Consider the following 17222-nt stretch of genomic DNA (forward strand, 5'->3'; position numbering starts at 1 on the left):
ATTTGCTACTGTTATAGTTAACATTTTCTGAGTATTTGGATCAGCAACTTGAGGAGTCTTGTTTAGTTGCTCTCTTTTCTTCTGTTTCTTACGTCAGAGATGTTGCCTTTCAGCCTGTTCATCACCACAGCAGTTAGAAATCACCTGGGAACACTCCACAGAATGGAATGTCTGGGATCAGTGAAAGCTATTTCTCTGCATTGGCCTCCTGCTTTGCAGTGTTTTCCCCCTGGGCCTGGCTGCCTTTGCACTGTGATGCAGGGTGGGTTTTGATTTTGTTTTGGAACCCACAGTACCTGGGATGTGGCGAAGTCAATGCATTTCTGGCACTGGCAGCTCTGTTTAATACAATCCAGAGACTGCTTAAGCAGTTTTCTAGTCTGTTTCCTGCCTTTATGCATAGTCCATTTTTTTATTTAAGGACATTTAGGTGATATGGGTTGCTGTCTCTTGATCGTGCCAATTGTTTTTTACTGTACTAGCATTCCCTTAGAAGTTCTGCAAGTTGCTAAAATTAGACCTCAGTTATGTACATAAGTAATCTTTTAAAGCATAATTACAAAAATGCAATTTGTCTTGCATTCCCTTACTGTTAAGATCACAAAATAACACCAGAAGCATATTTTTAGCTAATGACATTCTTAAAACACCTGGCCGATCGGGGCAGTAGTGGAGAAAAAGTATGATCATTTTAAATTACATTGTAAGGAAGGGTTTAACTGGGAGGAGTCTCAAAAAAGAATAAGCTCTTTTGAGCTGGATCTGGAGGAGACCAAAAGATTCCAAAAGCCAGTCATGACTCTAGGGCTATTATTTGCTCTGACTTTAGGTACATTCCTTCAAGGTCAGGTGTATTTACCAGTTGGATAAATCTTTGGTTAAAAGACTAAACTCTGCTGGACTTAAGGAAGTAGGAGAGGTGTATTTCTTTGGGAGGTTATTTCATGGGTGAGGTATCACGTGGGGTGACAGGATCAGTACAGCAGAATAGATCCTGGGGACAGAGCCCCTAGCAGTTCTGCAGAAGGAATTTTACTGGTTTAATGGTTGGATTCAATGATCTTAGAGGTCTTTTCCAACCTAAATGATTCGATGATTCTATGCCAGTCAGTAGGCTGCAAGTTTTGGGGAAGAGGATTGAAGTGTAGAAGGTCCTTACAACACAGATCTCTTCATTCTCTCCAGAATCCAGGGTATTTCAGTTCTGCCAGCCTTGATACGAGAATCCTGTACCCCTGCAATGGGTGTGGTGAAGTTGCAGATTTAATCCTGGATTTTTAGTATCCATGTGCTTTTTTCAAGTCCTGTCCCAGCTCAGTGAAAGCTGCTCTGCAGAATATTTCTTACCCACCCAACTGCAGGTTCCAGCTGCAGAGTGTTTTATGTTTTCTAACCAGAAAAACGTGATTCAGGGGGGGCAGTTCTCTTGATGGTAAAAATCAAGCATTGTACATCTTTACTTCAAATGAACTAGACAGACATTGGCTGGTGTTAAGTTTGCTGGGTCTCTGAGCTCTAAAGGCCTGCTGAAAATTGTACAAACATTTCTTTCCATGTGTCTCACCACACACGTGGGTATTTCTGCCTATGAATCCGTCATCAACCTGGTACATCAGAACGTGCATAAAGCTGGTTTTCTGTAATGCAGCAACTGGGAGATGTGCCAGAGTGTGTTAACAATTCAGCTGATACTTTCAGAGTCAGTCAGTTTGCACAGCAGCTCCATTTTTGTACCTAAAGGGGTCATATACAGACATGCACACATATTTGTGATTTACATATACCCAGACAAACAGTGTCACCTTAAATGTTGCTGAAAAATTCACCTTTACAGTGACTCTCAGTTGTAGAATCTGTAACAATATCAGTAAGATTTTCCTAAAGGGTTTTCCAACCTGATCTAGAAGTAAAGTTGTCAGTTATAAGGTTGGAAACATCCAAACTGTGATTCTGCTGGTGCTGTGAAAGCAAAGAGGATTATACGTTTTACAGCACATAACTATTAAAAAATCAAGATCCAGTCCCCTGAATTGAGGGAAATTCAGAATTGTTCAGAAAATGGATTGTTTTGGGTTTTTTTTCTTCCAACTCTCTGTTCTGATTTTTGGTGTGTTTTTATTGTACTTTGTTTTCTTTCCCTTCCAGCAAATGTTAATGAGCAGATATCTCTGGAAAAAAAGAAATGCAAAACCAAAACGCAGGTGTTTTGCAAATAAGGCTAGACAGGTAGGACACTGCAATATTACTAATTTCTGTGAGTCTCTCTATCTTTGGTTTGGATGTAAAAGAGAAAGGGCAAATGCTTCTATTTAATTTAGTTTGATCATCCTCTTTGATTGCACACAACACGGGCCTTCAGCTGCTGCCTGATACAGCTTCCTCTGAGTTATATCAAAGCTGCTGCTCTCACATCAATATGTTGCACCAAGCAGATGTTATCTCCTAATAACACCAATCAACCCCATTTAGAAAGGGTCACTGGCTGCTACAGGAGAGGATATGGAATTCAGAACCCTTGGAGGTGGCGTGCTAATTTGGATGTGCCATGCAGAGAGGCTGACAGACATGCCACCCTGCCAGGCTTCTTGCCAATATGGATCAGGTGTCTCAGCACAGATATTCTGGGTTCACTGGAGTGTCTGAGTAAAGTTTATGTGGGTTTTTTTTTTAAATCTATTTATCTGTAAACACCAGAATGTTGTATTTTCCTTGGAGCATTATAAGTAACCTAGAGGGAAAAGTCTACCAGTTCAGGTCAGGGCAGTTCTGCCTTTGGGCTTGTAGCAAGCAGAGAACTCACACTGGGGCCCAAGGCAGTTTTAAATGGAAATAGGATATTAAATACACTGAAGAAAGACTCAGATTTGATAGGGACAATGGAGTCATGCTGCTGGGTAATCAGTTTACAAAAATAAAGGTTGTCCAATGTGAAACAGGCATTACGTTTGAGACATAGGTGAGTTTTGTATGGTTTTCAGATGTTGCCTGAGAAAGTAACAGTATTTTTTCCCCATGAGTGTTTTTATGGTATCCCATACTGTCAGACAGGTTAAAGGTATGACTCAGGAATGCTGGACAAAAAAGATTAATATTTTAATCAAGGACCTAATTGGCTTTACAGGATTTAAAATAGACATCTCCTCAGTGTTCTTTGCAATCAGAGGAGACAAGAACTTTTAGAACTTGCAGAACTCTGTATCATTAGCAGATCTTTGGAAGTGTTGGCCATCCCAGTGGCGTCTGAATCCTTTCCTCCCAGCAGATCTAGTGGGAAGGTTCATCATGCAACAAGTGGTTCTGTTTGTTTGATCTGAAATCTGCTTCCTTAGTTTTGTTTAGCCTTGTATTCCTTAGTTCTAGCAACTATAAATTCATGCAAACAATATGATAATGGCACATCTAATAAATAATAAATACAGTTCTCACTGTATTTATTGTGTAAAACGAAACAAATACTGAAAGCATTCTGAGCTTGTTGAAACTTGGGGAATTCCCAAAAGTGAACAATAACAAATACATCTTGCTATGTTCCTGAAGGGAGCTGCACTTCGTATATATCAATTATATATATACCTAATTTAACTATATATATCCTAGAATTTAACTAAATTAAAGTGGTACCTGTTTAAGCACAATCTATGTAAGTCTTATTGGATAAAAGCATATACCTAATGATAAAAAATTATTTAATTGATTAGGAGATCAGAAACAACTAGCATTTACTGGCCGTTACCTTTAAAGGCTCTAGTTTTAACTAAAGAAAGTGTTATAATTGGTTTGTAAGGAATTCTCATTCTAAGTCTGTGTCCCAGAGTTGAACAAGATGATGTGTAAAATTGATACAAAACATTTTCTCAACAATCGTGTTTTTAGTACTGTGAAGAAGCTGAGAATCTTTCTTATTTTCTTGGCTTTCCACAATGTAATTCTGGTGAGCTTCCTCCAACATCTTATTTTCAGTGTGAATCTTTAACACTCCTGCAGTTGAGTACATCCTGTGCCTGAGGAGGATTAACTCAATGGACGTGCTGGAGGTCAACACACTGGAAAGCATCTTTGCAGGAAAGGACCTGGAGGTCCTGGTGGACCATCTGGGAGCAGGGGGGCAGTAGGAACAGCACTACCAGCAGGTGAAGGAGGTGATCCTTGCCCTTTATTCAGCGCTGGTGAAGCCACATGTGATGTCTCCAGCCTAATAAAGGAGACATGGATGTACTGAGACAAGACCAGTAAAGGGCCACTATGATTAAGGGAGAGGAACATCTGCCATTATGAGAAGAGGCTGAGAGAGGTGAGACTCTGAATTGCTCAGCCTGGAGGAGAGGAGGCTCAGATGGATCTTATCCATGTAAGTAAAGGCCAGATGGGAAGGTATAAAGAAGACAGAGGGACACTCTCAGTGGTGGTGGTGGTTAGTGGTCGGACAAGAGGCAATGATCACCAGCTGAAATAACAAGAAATTCTGTTTAAATGTAGAGAAAATTATTTTTAGTCTAAATGTCTAGCCCAAAGAGATCTCTGTCTGTGGAGGTATTCAAAACCTGACCAATCAAAGTCCTGAGCAGCCTGCTCTGGCTGACCCTGCTAAAGGCAGGGGCTTGAACTGAGTGCCCTGCAGAGCCCCCCCTTCCACCTAGTTGCTCTGTCATGATTGTGTGCAAAGAGGATAAAGTCAGATGGAGGGAGACCAGGTAAGGGACTGATTAATAACTACTATCCTCTTTTAACTCTGATTTTTTCATCTATATAGCAAGAACTTTTCCATGAAATTTGGAGGACCAAACTCCCGATATACTTACTCAGATTGGAAAGAACGTAAACCTATGAGTGCAGAGGGGCTGTAAATAATAAATAAACCTCAATATCTCTGCTTCCAAAAAATCAGGATTGTATTTTTGAAACTTACTTTATTATTTTATTTTTATTATAATTTTAACCTCCAAACTCTTACCATTTTTCACAGAATATAAAGTTTATGCATACATGAATATGGAAAACTGCAGTATGAGTAGCTTATTTTACAGAATACCTCTGTAAGACTATATGGCTTTAAAGAGAGAGATTTGGATTTAGTTAAAGTCCTTGTGGGTTACCATCTCCTTCCTCAGCTTTTTCATCAGAAAGCCTGCAGGATCCAATCTTATTCATCTGTGTATTGTACAGAATTATTATATGATGTGGTACTATAGCAAACAGCTTTGGTACTTCCCCTTAGAGTCAGCAATGAGTAAACTGAGACTTACTTTCCACTAACTGTCTTAACACCCTGTGAATATTAAAATACAAGATTACAGGGGGGAGTAGTTTTGAATTAGTAGTTAAACTACTGCTTGTGATACTCTATTAGGTTTTTCCTACTTTTTCATGTTAAATTAATTAGAACACTCTAAAGGAAGTGTTCTCATTTTGGGATTTGAACTGATCTGAACAAACTATTTTATAAACAAGTTTACATTACACTAGTGCAGTTTTACTGTGGAGACAGATTATTTATGTTTAAAGCTGTATTTGGGCTTCATAGCTGTAAGAACTCTGCAAGTTCTAGAATATTAACTACTGTCCCAAGAGAGCTTGTCTACAGCTTTATCTTGAATTTCTATGTACCACATTCAAATGGTTCACCATGGAGGGTAACAAATCCATTTGTCCAGGTTAGACTGGAGAGACCACAGGGCAGAGCAAGCAGAATGAGCAAAATAAAAACCCTTTATGTGGGAACACAGGGACAAACCTGTGACCCTCTTTTTGCAGCAACATTTTCCTGGTTAGAACAGCTACTCCATGTCAAGCTGAATATTCTATCTCAAAACCCCAACTTTACATGTGTGTCACCCCTTCCATTATTTCTGATGATTCAGTATTCAGGGTTTCTGCAAAATAATTATTAGCATCAAAGTTTAGTGAAAATAATTAGGTTTTCTCTATTTTCCCAATAAACCCATGCTGATACGCAAATATTTTCTTTTTTTTTTAATACCTCAGATGTTTACTGCATACCTGCTTGATAATAAAATAGATTGTTTTCTTATAATCACTAAAAGCACATTGTAACAGCTTTAAACGTAGGCTTATGTTTGCTTTGCTCTTGAGAATTTAAGGCTTTTTAAACCAAGATCTCAACAGTGCAGCTGCAAATAGTGGTGGCAATTGAGTTCAGCTACAATAAGGCAGTTTAGTACTAAATAAGTTCTGTGCTGTCACATATCCTGGCATCAGGAAAGGAACCAAGGGGATGTGTTGTAACAAGAGACTTCTTGAAACTCTGTCCTCAGTTCAACACAGCTCCTCCACACAATTCAGATAGGATACAGGTAGGTGCCAAAAATAAATAAATCAGAATCTAAATAATAATCTCTGCTTACCTGCTGTAGAAAGAAATGCAGGGGGAACATAGGAGGCTTTTTGTGGGCTAAATTCCAACTAGAGTTGTCAGCATTTTCCTAGTAACTCTAGAAAGTGATTATCCCTCTCAACTGAGAGCCTAAAAATGAGTTTTGGCCCCTTCACAATTCAGTTGTGCACTTGTAAAATGTTGATTCCTTTCTCTGTCTGGCACTTTTCATAGAGGAAGCTTAGAGAAGAACCACTCCTGCATCCAAACCAAGGCATCTTATGCACAGCTGTACTATAAACAATAGCAAAAACCCCCAATCTATCCAGTTTCACCGCAGGCTTCCCTAGAAGAGCAGTAGTTTCATTATCAGGAGTCTCCTTCTTTTACCTTTTGTATTTCTAAAACCCAGAAAGCAGAACAATCCATGTAACCTGTTTAATCATCTTGTTTAATCATTTAAGCCATGCTTGAAAAGCTGTAGGTAAACAGATGGCTGCAATAACTGTGTGCTTCTCTTTGGCAGTTTCAGACTGGAAGTTGACTTGGTAATCCATTTTTTCCTCTCATCTTTTTCAGGATTAATGAATAACAACATGATAAAAACACAACAAATATTTTCTTAAAGTGTAAACACACAGTATGTTACATCCATTGAATCAAATTTAATTTACTGTCTTAAATGGACTAGCTGTTAAATTTAGTGGTTTTGAAACACAGAAGGTGTAAGTTTGTTTAAGGAGAAGGTAACCAATAAGGCACTATGGAGTCTTTGCAAGGAGACAGGATAAAAAGTATTCAAAGAACCCTGAGAACAAAAGTGACTGCTTGGTACAGAAATTAGATCACTGTGAGTCTTAAAGGGCAGATGTAGCTGGTTTGTAATACCTTGATCTACATGTGGCATTGAAAATTTCAAGCCACATGTTGATTTCAGCTTGAAGGGTTAAACATTTACAATGGAGAAAGAATCAGTCAATTTTTCAGTGCTGTTATAACCAAAGACTCATGTGACTCCTAGAAAGAGTTGTTAAAACCTCCTCAGAACTAGAATTTTATTGGCCTGAAATCTGTTGCTTCAAGGGAGTAAAATCAACACCAAGCTGGTGGAACTTTGGTGCTATTTATTCTTTAAGAATAAATAACAGCCTTTATTCTGTTAAGCTGGACTGCACTGTCTTCAGCAACTCACAAATGATGTGTGATGCTCCCTGTTTAAACAAAATCCACAGTTAGAGAGGGTTTGTGCACTTTACAATGTATATCCCAAGGCAAGTCCCTTAAGTAGATCTATCTTCTAAGAAAGACAATTTGAGAAAGCCACAGATGTTTGATGGATGATATATGTCTTTCTTTCCCTATGGTCCTTATAAAAAGGACAAGAAGATACACTTATTAAAAGCGAGCTAATGACATGATGTAGGGAGCCTGTGGTTCACTGACTGTTATTACAGCTGTGCCCCATTATGTACTGAATACCTGGGACATGCTTGGTTTTTTGAGTGACATTTATCTTTTTAGTTTCAAACATTCCTGGCATAAATAAAAATTTTACGCTTTTCAAATGTGTTTTACAGTTCAGCCCAGAGGCTATTCAAGGATCATTTTAACTCAATAAACCCCCTCCTTTAGGGATATAAAAGGGAAGTGTTTTAACAATGTCATTCCATGCATAGCCTGTTATTAGCTGGAGATGTTCTGCCTGCAAAGCCTTTGATCCCTTTTCCCCTGAATGTCAAGGAAGCTGAAACTTCAAAGTCTGTGACGTACATTTGTGTCTTCTTTGCAGGCACAGTCCCCATGTGAATGCTCATGACCTTAGAGAAAGCTCACAGGTGAAGTTTGTGGCTTTCACTTCCAGTGCTTTCAGTTCCCTGCTCCACAGGTCATGGTGAAATTGTATTCTGCAATCAGCAGCTAATGGTTTTCTCTACTTGCTTCTATTGATCTTTAACATGAAGCTACTCTCATTTAATATCTTAGTTTGGTTAAATAGTAAAAATAAAGGAATGTAGGTAGACAGGATACTTAGCCCTCAGTTAAATGATATACTTCTGGCTCTCTCTCCGTTATCTGTGCTGGCATTCTTAGTAACCACTGAAGGAAATTGTGTTCCTCTTGACTGTAAACAGAGCTATCAACTTCCCTTGCTTCTTGCAGCAAATTCCATCTAGACATTTTGCAGGCTGGGGACAACTGGAAAAAAAAATTTCCTTGGGTTTGGGGACTGTTCCTGCAATAGGAATTATTAACTTAATAATTATTGTTTGTAAAAGCATCCTTGTATAAAACAAAATTCTACTTTCAAAGTTATGCACACCTACATGTTACAGTCTTCACATACTTTGGTTTTACTCACGTTAACTATGTAAGCTGATTTGAGCCCAAGGATGTATCATAGTGCTCATGAAGGCAGGTACTCTGAAGCCAGTAGACATTGTTCTGAAAATTAAAGACTTTGCTACTTCTTTGCAATTTTGTGAGCTTGACTTCAGAAATCCCTCAAGGAGCTGTATTTCTTTCTTTGTTTTTACTTTTCTTGCGATGTCAACTTCTACAGCAGAATAAGTATGAAAGAATTCTCTTTCTAACATTCTTTCTAGTAAACTATGCCTCTATATATATTAAAAAAATATTTTAAACCAAAGAAAAATATTAACTCATCCCAAAATCCAAAAGAATATAAAAGGAGATGTCAGCACCTTTCAAGTCTTTTTCATCAGAGGTCCTTCTCTCTCGGTTAACCTTCACAAAAGTGATTGCACTAAATTACAGGGCAAGAAGTTTGAGAAATGTTGTTCCTTTTCATATTATGTTCTGGCCAGGTTGAAAAGACTCTGATGGAACTTACTGTCAGACTAGTTCAGGAGTTCTTGGTGATTACTTAAAAGGAGAGAAATACTTTATGTCATAAATTTGAGAGCAATTGTCTTCTGCAGTTGTGGAAAATGGCATTTTTAGAGATAGTTTGTAAGTACATTCTTACATCATGAATGGGATTTCTCTGGTTAAGGGAATAATTAATCTTTCCCAGAAAGGGAAAGCCAACTCATCAGCTGACCACTGATAATCTGAGCATGGTGAATAAATTCTTCATTCCAAAAACCTCACACCAGGAAGCACGAGGCTCTAACATCCTATAAGGTAATGTAACAAAGGGGTAGGGAAGGCAAAGCAAAACTGTTTATTTTAAACTGATACGGTCTTAACACATTCAGTGAGAAATATGAAGTATTTCAAAGCTCCCACCAGCACCATCTCAACAGAGAACGAAAAGAATAACATTTGTGTTATGAGTGCCTTTGGGCTGAATCCTTATGAAAGCACATACAGCGTTTGTCTCCTCTCTGAAATAACAGCTGGGAACACCGTGGCACCATAATTTTCAGTTTCTGAAGCAAGTGCCTCGTGCAGCCTGATACTTCCCGAATGGACATGACATTTCCATGATTTATTATACATGTGTTAAACATATGAGCAAATCAGACATTTTGTTTGCTCTGTGGAAGGCATCTGCTATCTCTTTTAATAAAGAGAGGGAGAAATAAGAACATGTACGTGCTACACTAAATGAAGCTTGGTTTTCATTTAGGATTTATTTGTAAAAGTGAGAAATGATCTCTAATAATCACTTGTCCAGTGACAGCTGCTGGGCAGAAGGTTGCCTTTCTCTGTGCTTGAGAGCGAAATCAAGCAGCTGCCTTTTAGTGTAACTCCTGTTGAAGCTGCTTGTTTTCCCCTTCCCAGTTCCCTGCCGGCTTTCCTTCCCAGCACCTGTGAAATGCCTGCAGCCACTCTGGAGTCTGTAACCACAGGCTGGAGTACACCAGTTTCCAGATGCATTTGGGTCCTTCTGCCATAACGCAGGCAGTCATCCATTAAAACAGCCATGAAAAAATGAGTCCTTAAAATTGCCCTATTTCTGGGAGAAACACACATGGCTTTGTTTCATCCAAAGGTACTCTGCTTCTGTTTGTCTTGAAAGTTTCGTCCTGTTTCTTTCCTTCCACATTTTGATATGTGTAAATACCCAGATCTTGATAGCCCTCTCCCAGAAACCGGGACCCTTTTCACCCCCTTCCTTATGATTGCATCCTACTGCCTGGATCTGGTGTGAGGGTCCTGTATGCTGATGTGAGCCCCTTGCTTTTGGGATGGCTGAACTCCCTAATGCCTGGTTCCCGGTGGCAGGGAAGGCACATTGCCTTCTAGCTGATGGTCACCTAATGATGTTACAGAATCAGGTGACGTTTTACAGCCCAAGTCATAAAAATATATTGAACTCAAGAAAAAGGTGCAGGAACACAACGCAGGTACTGTGCTAGTTTAACTATGTGTCCTGGAGATTAAAGACTGTGTCTGCACACACATGGAGGTGGTGGGGTAATTGTATCTGGAAGAGGAACGTGGAGGGTTTAGCAGGTTTCCAAGGTGTTGTTAAAGTGTGAGTGTTTCCTCCTCCTCTTGCCTCCTGGGAGGCACCTGGGGACCCCGACGCTGTCTGGACCTTCTCGGAATGTGCCTGTGGAATCAAGAATGTGGGATCAGGCTTGCTTGCTTCAGCACAACCACATAGATGGAGGCAGCACCTTTAACTGTGAAAAAAAGTGAATAATGCAATTAGACAGGGTTTAAAACAGTGCAGGTCCTGCTTTCTGTGAGCAATGTTTTATAAGAAACCCCTCAGATACAATAATCCACAGAACGGATGTTGGAAATGTTAAAGACTCCAAGTACAAGTGTAGCTGTTCTTACAGACGTCGTGTCATGGAGGTGTGACATCATTATACTGATATGGGAGTTATTACTTAGGACTCTGTCACAAATTGAATGCTGGAATGGATGGATAAACCTAAAGATGGAAAAGCTGGTGTTTTTGCGTGAGTCAAAATGTGTATGTGCAGCATTATGAGCAGAGCCAGACCAAGCCTTGGACCAGGATAAGTTTTCCTGAGTCCTGACTCTGCAGACATGACTCCAGTGTTGTAGAGAAAATGCCTTTGAGATATCAGTTTGTTCATTCAAACATTGGTATTTCTACTTTGAATTGTATGATAGTTTTGTGGTTTGGATGCTGGTCCTTTAAGACTTAAAGAGTTGGGTTTGGATCCCAGTGGATCCTGCTGTCAGAGAATCCAGATTTAATTTTCAAGTTATGATCTTTATTTACTGCTCTTGTTCCACATTACCTCCCAGGGGCATCACAGACATTAAAGAAAATTTATATGTTATATCAGATTACAGTATTATGATGAGATAATAAAAACATCAGTTTTCTAAAGAAAGAAAAAGGAACAAGCCTTCCATTTGTTCATCAGGGCAGAAATTGAAAATTGGGTAATACGGTCAATTCTGCTGTCTCAGATATGTTCTTGGTCACAATCTTTCAGCAGAGTTTGCAATATTTTGCTCTCCTAGGCAAAGCATATTTACTTTTGGCTGCAAGCAAAAGCTGGAAGTGAGTTGTGGGTCATTTTAGGATTAAATCCTTTCCTAAAACTTAATTTGCTTTCTAGAGACCTAAGCAAGAAACAAAAAGCCTGTAAATGTTTCAGCAGTTGTTGGCTTCCCAAAGTTAATACTGAGTTCTCTCTGTCACAGGACAAGGAATTTTCTCCTAGTACATATATATATCTGTAAACCAGTCACATATGAAAACAATAACCAAGGAATAAGGAAAAAGTCCATAAGGAAATTTATATATAGCTGCTATTAAACTGGAGGAAAACAAATGATCTGTTGAGCTCAGTTTCACTGGGAAATCAGTTTGAGCAGAGTTTTATTGTCATCCCTGCTCGGTCCTTCATGTTATTTGCTTGCACCTTTAAGAGCCATGACTGAGGAGGTTTTGACACTTGTGAGTCTGAGCTCCCTGGATCATTATGGTTGTTACCTCTTCAACATCCACATTCCCAGTTGTCACAAATGCTACTTAACGACACTAAGCGCTCAAAGTACATTTCCCCTTGTAACTCTGGGGAGTTTTGAATGCTCATATTAACTGCTTGAAGCAGTTGGACTGTAGCACCAGATAAATACTTGTATGAAAACACCTCTATATGCTTTGCATGTGGCTACTGAGACCAAATCTCTTCATATATGACCACACAAGCCTAAATTTAATTATAAAAAACCACGGCTCTTATTCAAGTGAAGAAGTTAAGAGTACTAATATATTAATCAAATAAAAATGTAAATACATAGAGGCAAATGAGGCATGGGATTAATTTAAAAATTAAATGCTGTGCTGACACAGCATTTATTCGTCTTCTTAGTCTAAAATTTACTCTCCTTCAGTTTTACCTTTAAATGCCTGTTTTCCAAGTGATATTGATACTTTCGTATTGCTATTGATACTTTAATATAATTTTTAAAACTTCAATTAATCCTAAAAAGCTTGATAATGTATTATTGTTTGCTAACCCATTGTGCAAACTTTTTTTTGTTGGTGGGAGATGCAAACATTTAAAATATTTGTTCTCACATTCTATTCTTGCACAATCTAATTGTCTGTTAATTTAAAATAGAAAAATCATGGCACTTCAATAAAAAAATGGCTATTCTAATTATTAAGTACTTCTGTTCCTTTTTGTAGCCTGATTTTGAATTAAGTTTCATCCTATTGTAGTTATTTAAATCTTTTCAGGAAACAGGAAGCTCCTGGTTCTCTCTTTCTTGTAGAGAAGACTAAAGATAAAGACTATGTGCATTGCTGCACATTGTGATGCCTTTGCTGTTTCATGGTTTATATTGTTAACTTTATGTTTTTTCTCTTTGCTGGATTTTCAGACTCTTCCAATTAAATAATAAAATACAGTATTGTATTTTACAATATTGGTACAATACTGGTGTTACAAAATGTAAATTAAGGCTGACTTCTGCTTGGACACTACTTAGAACACAGTTTAAGTTTTACATTGTATTCTGGGGATGCATACAAAAAAAAATTAATCTAAAGGTCAAAATCTCAAGTTATTCCTCCCAACTGCACCTCAGCCTTGGGCTGGGACCATAAAGCAGGTTACCTTAACTCTTACTGTATCTTAAATCCGTTGATTTAAACTCCAAGTCATCATTTGAAATCCATTGAAACTTGGAAATCATCTGAACAAGATATTTTCTTCAGTTGATTTCAAGACTTCCAAAACTTTTCAAAGCCACCTATCTAACAGGTATAGCAGAAAAAAAAAAAAAGATTGCAGTAAGATTTAAAATTTTGACAGTCCAGCTTCTCACAGACCAGCAAAGAAAGGTTATGCCAGGTTCTGTGCTGGTAATTTTTTTCATTTTATCTTATTTTGGTGTGGGATTAAAGGTGCCAGAAACGTTGTGTTCCCGTGATTATTCATCTCCCCTCCATTTGCCCATGTATCTCTTCCAGGCACTCTGTATAATTTTTAAGCAGCTTTGGGAGCCCTGGGGATTAGAAAAAGTATATGAATGTTTTATAATGTTATTGATAACTGTGCAGCAGATGCTTTTCTAATAGACTGCTGTGAGATAAGTTACTGGTATCATCTGCAGAGATGTGTGCAAAGGAGCTCGAAATAATTAATACTGTGTTAGAAGAAAGCTTTTTTTAAAGCATATCTGTATTAGAGCATGTAAGATTGTTTCAGCCTTCCATGAGAATCTGTTACAGCACAAATTACCCTGATTTATTGGGGGAAAAGCCATTTCTGTTAATCACAGATTAATTATTCATAAAATCAGTATTAATGTTACCTTAATGGGAGGTGTTACCAGCTGGGGTACTGAGCTTGGAGATCTATTCACATATTAAAAAAAAGATGAATAGCTTGACTTAAAAAAAGACATAAAAATGACTTATGAGAGCATAAAAGCAGCAAGTATGAGTATACAAATTATAGAGCTGGTTGCAGTAGAGAGGTTCAGCCTTCTAAGCACTTTGTGTTTTGGCTCTAGCACTGGTTTATGCCAGAGTGGAATTCAAGTGGAATTACTGAAGGATGTTAATTACAAACAAGGCCTGTATCCTTTCCCCTTATGCTTTTCAGGTCTTCATCAACATATATCTGAGTAAAATAGACTCTTTCCCATTCTATTTGAAATAAATAAACCTCATGAAAAAAAAAAAAATCCAGCAACTGATTTTAGTAATTTAACTTCAGGATAAATTCTTCCTACTGGGGGGAAAAAACCCAAAAAACCCAAAAAAGAACTTTTTAATATTTTCAAAAAGCTATTGCGAACCATCTGAAATATGAAAATGCTGCTCAGAGCATGTGTTCAACCCAAAATGAACTCAATTAAAGGAGAATGTCAACATTCAGATTATAACTCAGGACTTAAAGGTATGTTTTCATGGAAGTTTAGCAAAATCACAAGCAGAATGAATTTTCTAAAATTTATTTTATTTGAAACTTGTTGGGGCTTTTTGGGTTTTTTTAGTTTGGTTTGATTGGTTTGTTTGTTTGTTTGGGTTTGGTTTTTTTGGTTGTTTTTTTCCTGGCTGTTGAAAGTTCTCTTACAGAAGTAAAAATCCAAACAGAATGAGCACTGCCTAAAACATGAAAATATGTAATGCCTGTAAAGTACAGCTAGTTTTATGCGAACAGTAAAAGTTTTATAGGATTCAACTGATATTAAATTGTTTAGATCAGCTCTAGAGCTTTTTTATTAGGATAGCAAAATGTTGAACTTATAAACACATTTTCTTTACATGTTAAGATAAAAGGCCATTTATTAGTAAAGATTTTTTTTTAAATGACAGTTACAACCTTCAGTGTGTGATCTGTAAGATAAAATCTGATGAATTTTGGCCAAAGCCATGAGAGAGAAGCATTTGGAGTGGGAAGCCAACCCAAAAGAAATAGTAAAAAAATAATTTTAAAAAATTGCATGGCTCTCGGTGAGTCCACGATACCTAGACCTGGTCTTGGAACAAGGCACAGAGCTGGGTGGTCTAAAACTGAACTGATGTTCTAGAATCTTAGGTAATTATGATTGTGTGTGTATGTCTCATTGATATTATTTCCAAGTTATGGATGAGTCTGTGGCATGCAATCAGTTGTAATGCCTAACTCTGATCAATGCATATAAAAAATTAGGTTATTTTGTAGTTTAGTTTTGGGTTTCTTTCATTCAAATTTCAGTTTCAAAGAAATGTGGTGAAGGAGAAGTGTACATGGGAGCAATTTTTCTGTGGAAAGCTCACCAAATAATGTTACAAATGTTATTCTGCAGTAAGCTGATGGTTATTACTGACCATGGCTACCAGGAGCTCCTTGTACATAATGCATCCCAGCACTGGTTTACACTTGCACATGAAAATGTTATCAGGTTCTGCAGTCTCGTAATGATAATACTTCAGAATTACAAAGAATAGGTAGTACTGCTATTTTGTTCTGTGTTTTATGTATGGAATATATTTCATTGCTTACCCTGTAGTAGCAGATCAAAACCATCTGCAGTGTTGCCTCCAGTGCTTCGCTCTAACAGAGAATCTCCATTCATTATCCACGAGGCCAGTGTACTCCCAGACATGTACCAGGAGTAATCCAGCTGCTGGATGTTGATACAAGTCCAGACTTGTATCCAGACTTTGCTCAAGAGCCTGTTAAATGGAAACCATGCTCTTTACCAAGAATTGGAACTGAGATAAACTCAATTTGCTTTTCTCTCTCCTCTCCTCTTCCCCCCACTTCCCCTCTGCAGCTCCGTCCCCCATCACAGTCATAAGGAAAGACAGAACATCCAGGAACAGCGTGTCTCTCTCTTGGCAAGAACCTGAACATCCAAATGGGATCATCTTGGACTATGAGGTCAAATACTATGAAAAGGTGGGAAGAAAGATCAAAGGGGAGGCTTTTGTCTTGATGATACTTACTGAAATTATTGCATCTTGTCTGTGTTAAGGACTCAGAAACACCCCCATTGTCTCACTGTCCTCCTCAAACTCATTAAGTGTTGAAACTGTTCAATTTTTGGTAATGAGAACATTGAAATTGTTGTGTTATCTACCAAATTCATCCCCAAACACATCAGAACAAACAAAGGAAATAACACACTCAGTTCCTTTGTTTTCTTTCTTTCTTGAGTACATTTTGCTTCCTCAGTTCTACTGTGCTGTAAGTGTTCACACTGATCTATCAGCACCCCTGTACTGGTGCTTCCCTGTGGCACAACTTTTACACAAGAACTGTTTGGAAAACGATGGCTTGTCTTTTGGGCTGGTTTCCACTATGAAAGTCCACACTCTTCATTAATAACTGAATTCATCACAAATTGTAAGTAAATAAATAAAATGAAAGAATCTGCCATTAAATAGGTTCTACTTTTTATTGACGTTTTCTTGTATAAATCAACAGCTGTTTATTTGTGCATCCTGTATAGATCTGTATTTAGGAAAACATATCTTCATAATAGAATGTTTCTTTTAGTAAATCTTAGTGGTAGAATTGGAAAACCATATATTGTCATGAAGATTGTGAAGAGTGGAATTAGCCATTTTTTGGTAGATCAGAGAGACCTTTTGACAGAATATATTACTACTGAAGTTAACAAACTGAAAAAAATGTCAGAATTAGTGGTTTAATTGAGCATTTCCTAATGCTCTTCATATCTAGTAATCAGGCTTATATTTGATATGTATGAGAGAAGATGTAGGGCTGATACCCTCTTAGAAAATGGTGTTAAAAATACTCCATGACTATTCAGTTAATCTACAGAAAGTTTTCTCTCAGAGCTTACTAGGGGGACAATGTGGCATTGATAGTCCACACTTGATCTTGAAGAATGATGATCAGAAGGTCGTATGCTGAAAAATTTCACCCAAATTTATGGAATATGATTTTGGGAGGAGTTTTTTCTGGTGAGCACTTCAACCTTCAAAGACCTTGGTAAAATCTAAACATACACAGTGCTAGAG

The 17222-nt window shown here is 37.9% G+C and overlaps 1 protein-coding gene across 2 annotated transcripts in view; it reads left to right on the forward strand.

Moving 5' to 3' along the window:
* Nucleotides 1-17222, forward strand: part of EPHA3 (EPH receptor A3) — a 205013-nt gene that overhangs the window by 137760 nt on the left and 50031 nt on the right. For both annotated transcript variants that reach the window (XM_027660003.1, XM_027660004.1), the window contains exon 6: nt 16010-16134. In XM_027660003.1, coding sequence (XP_027515804.1) covers nt 16010-16134 — 125 coding nt within the window. The remainder of the gene's footprint in view (nt 1-16009; nt 16135-17222) is intronic.

The sequence above is a fragment of the Corapipo altera genome, unplaced genomic scaffold, assembly GCF_003945725.1.
Source record: "Corapipo altera isolate COAL_440 unplaced genomic scaffold, ASM394572v1 74, whole genome shotgun sequence".
In the NCBI taxonomy this organism is placed as follows: Eukaryota; Metazoa; Chordata; class Aves; order Passeriformes; family Pipridae; genus Corapipo; species Corapipo altera.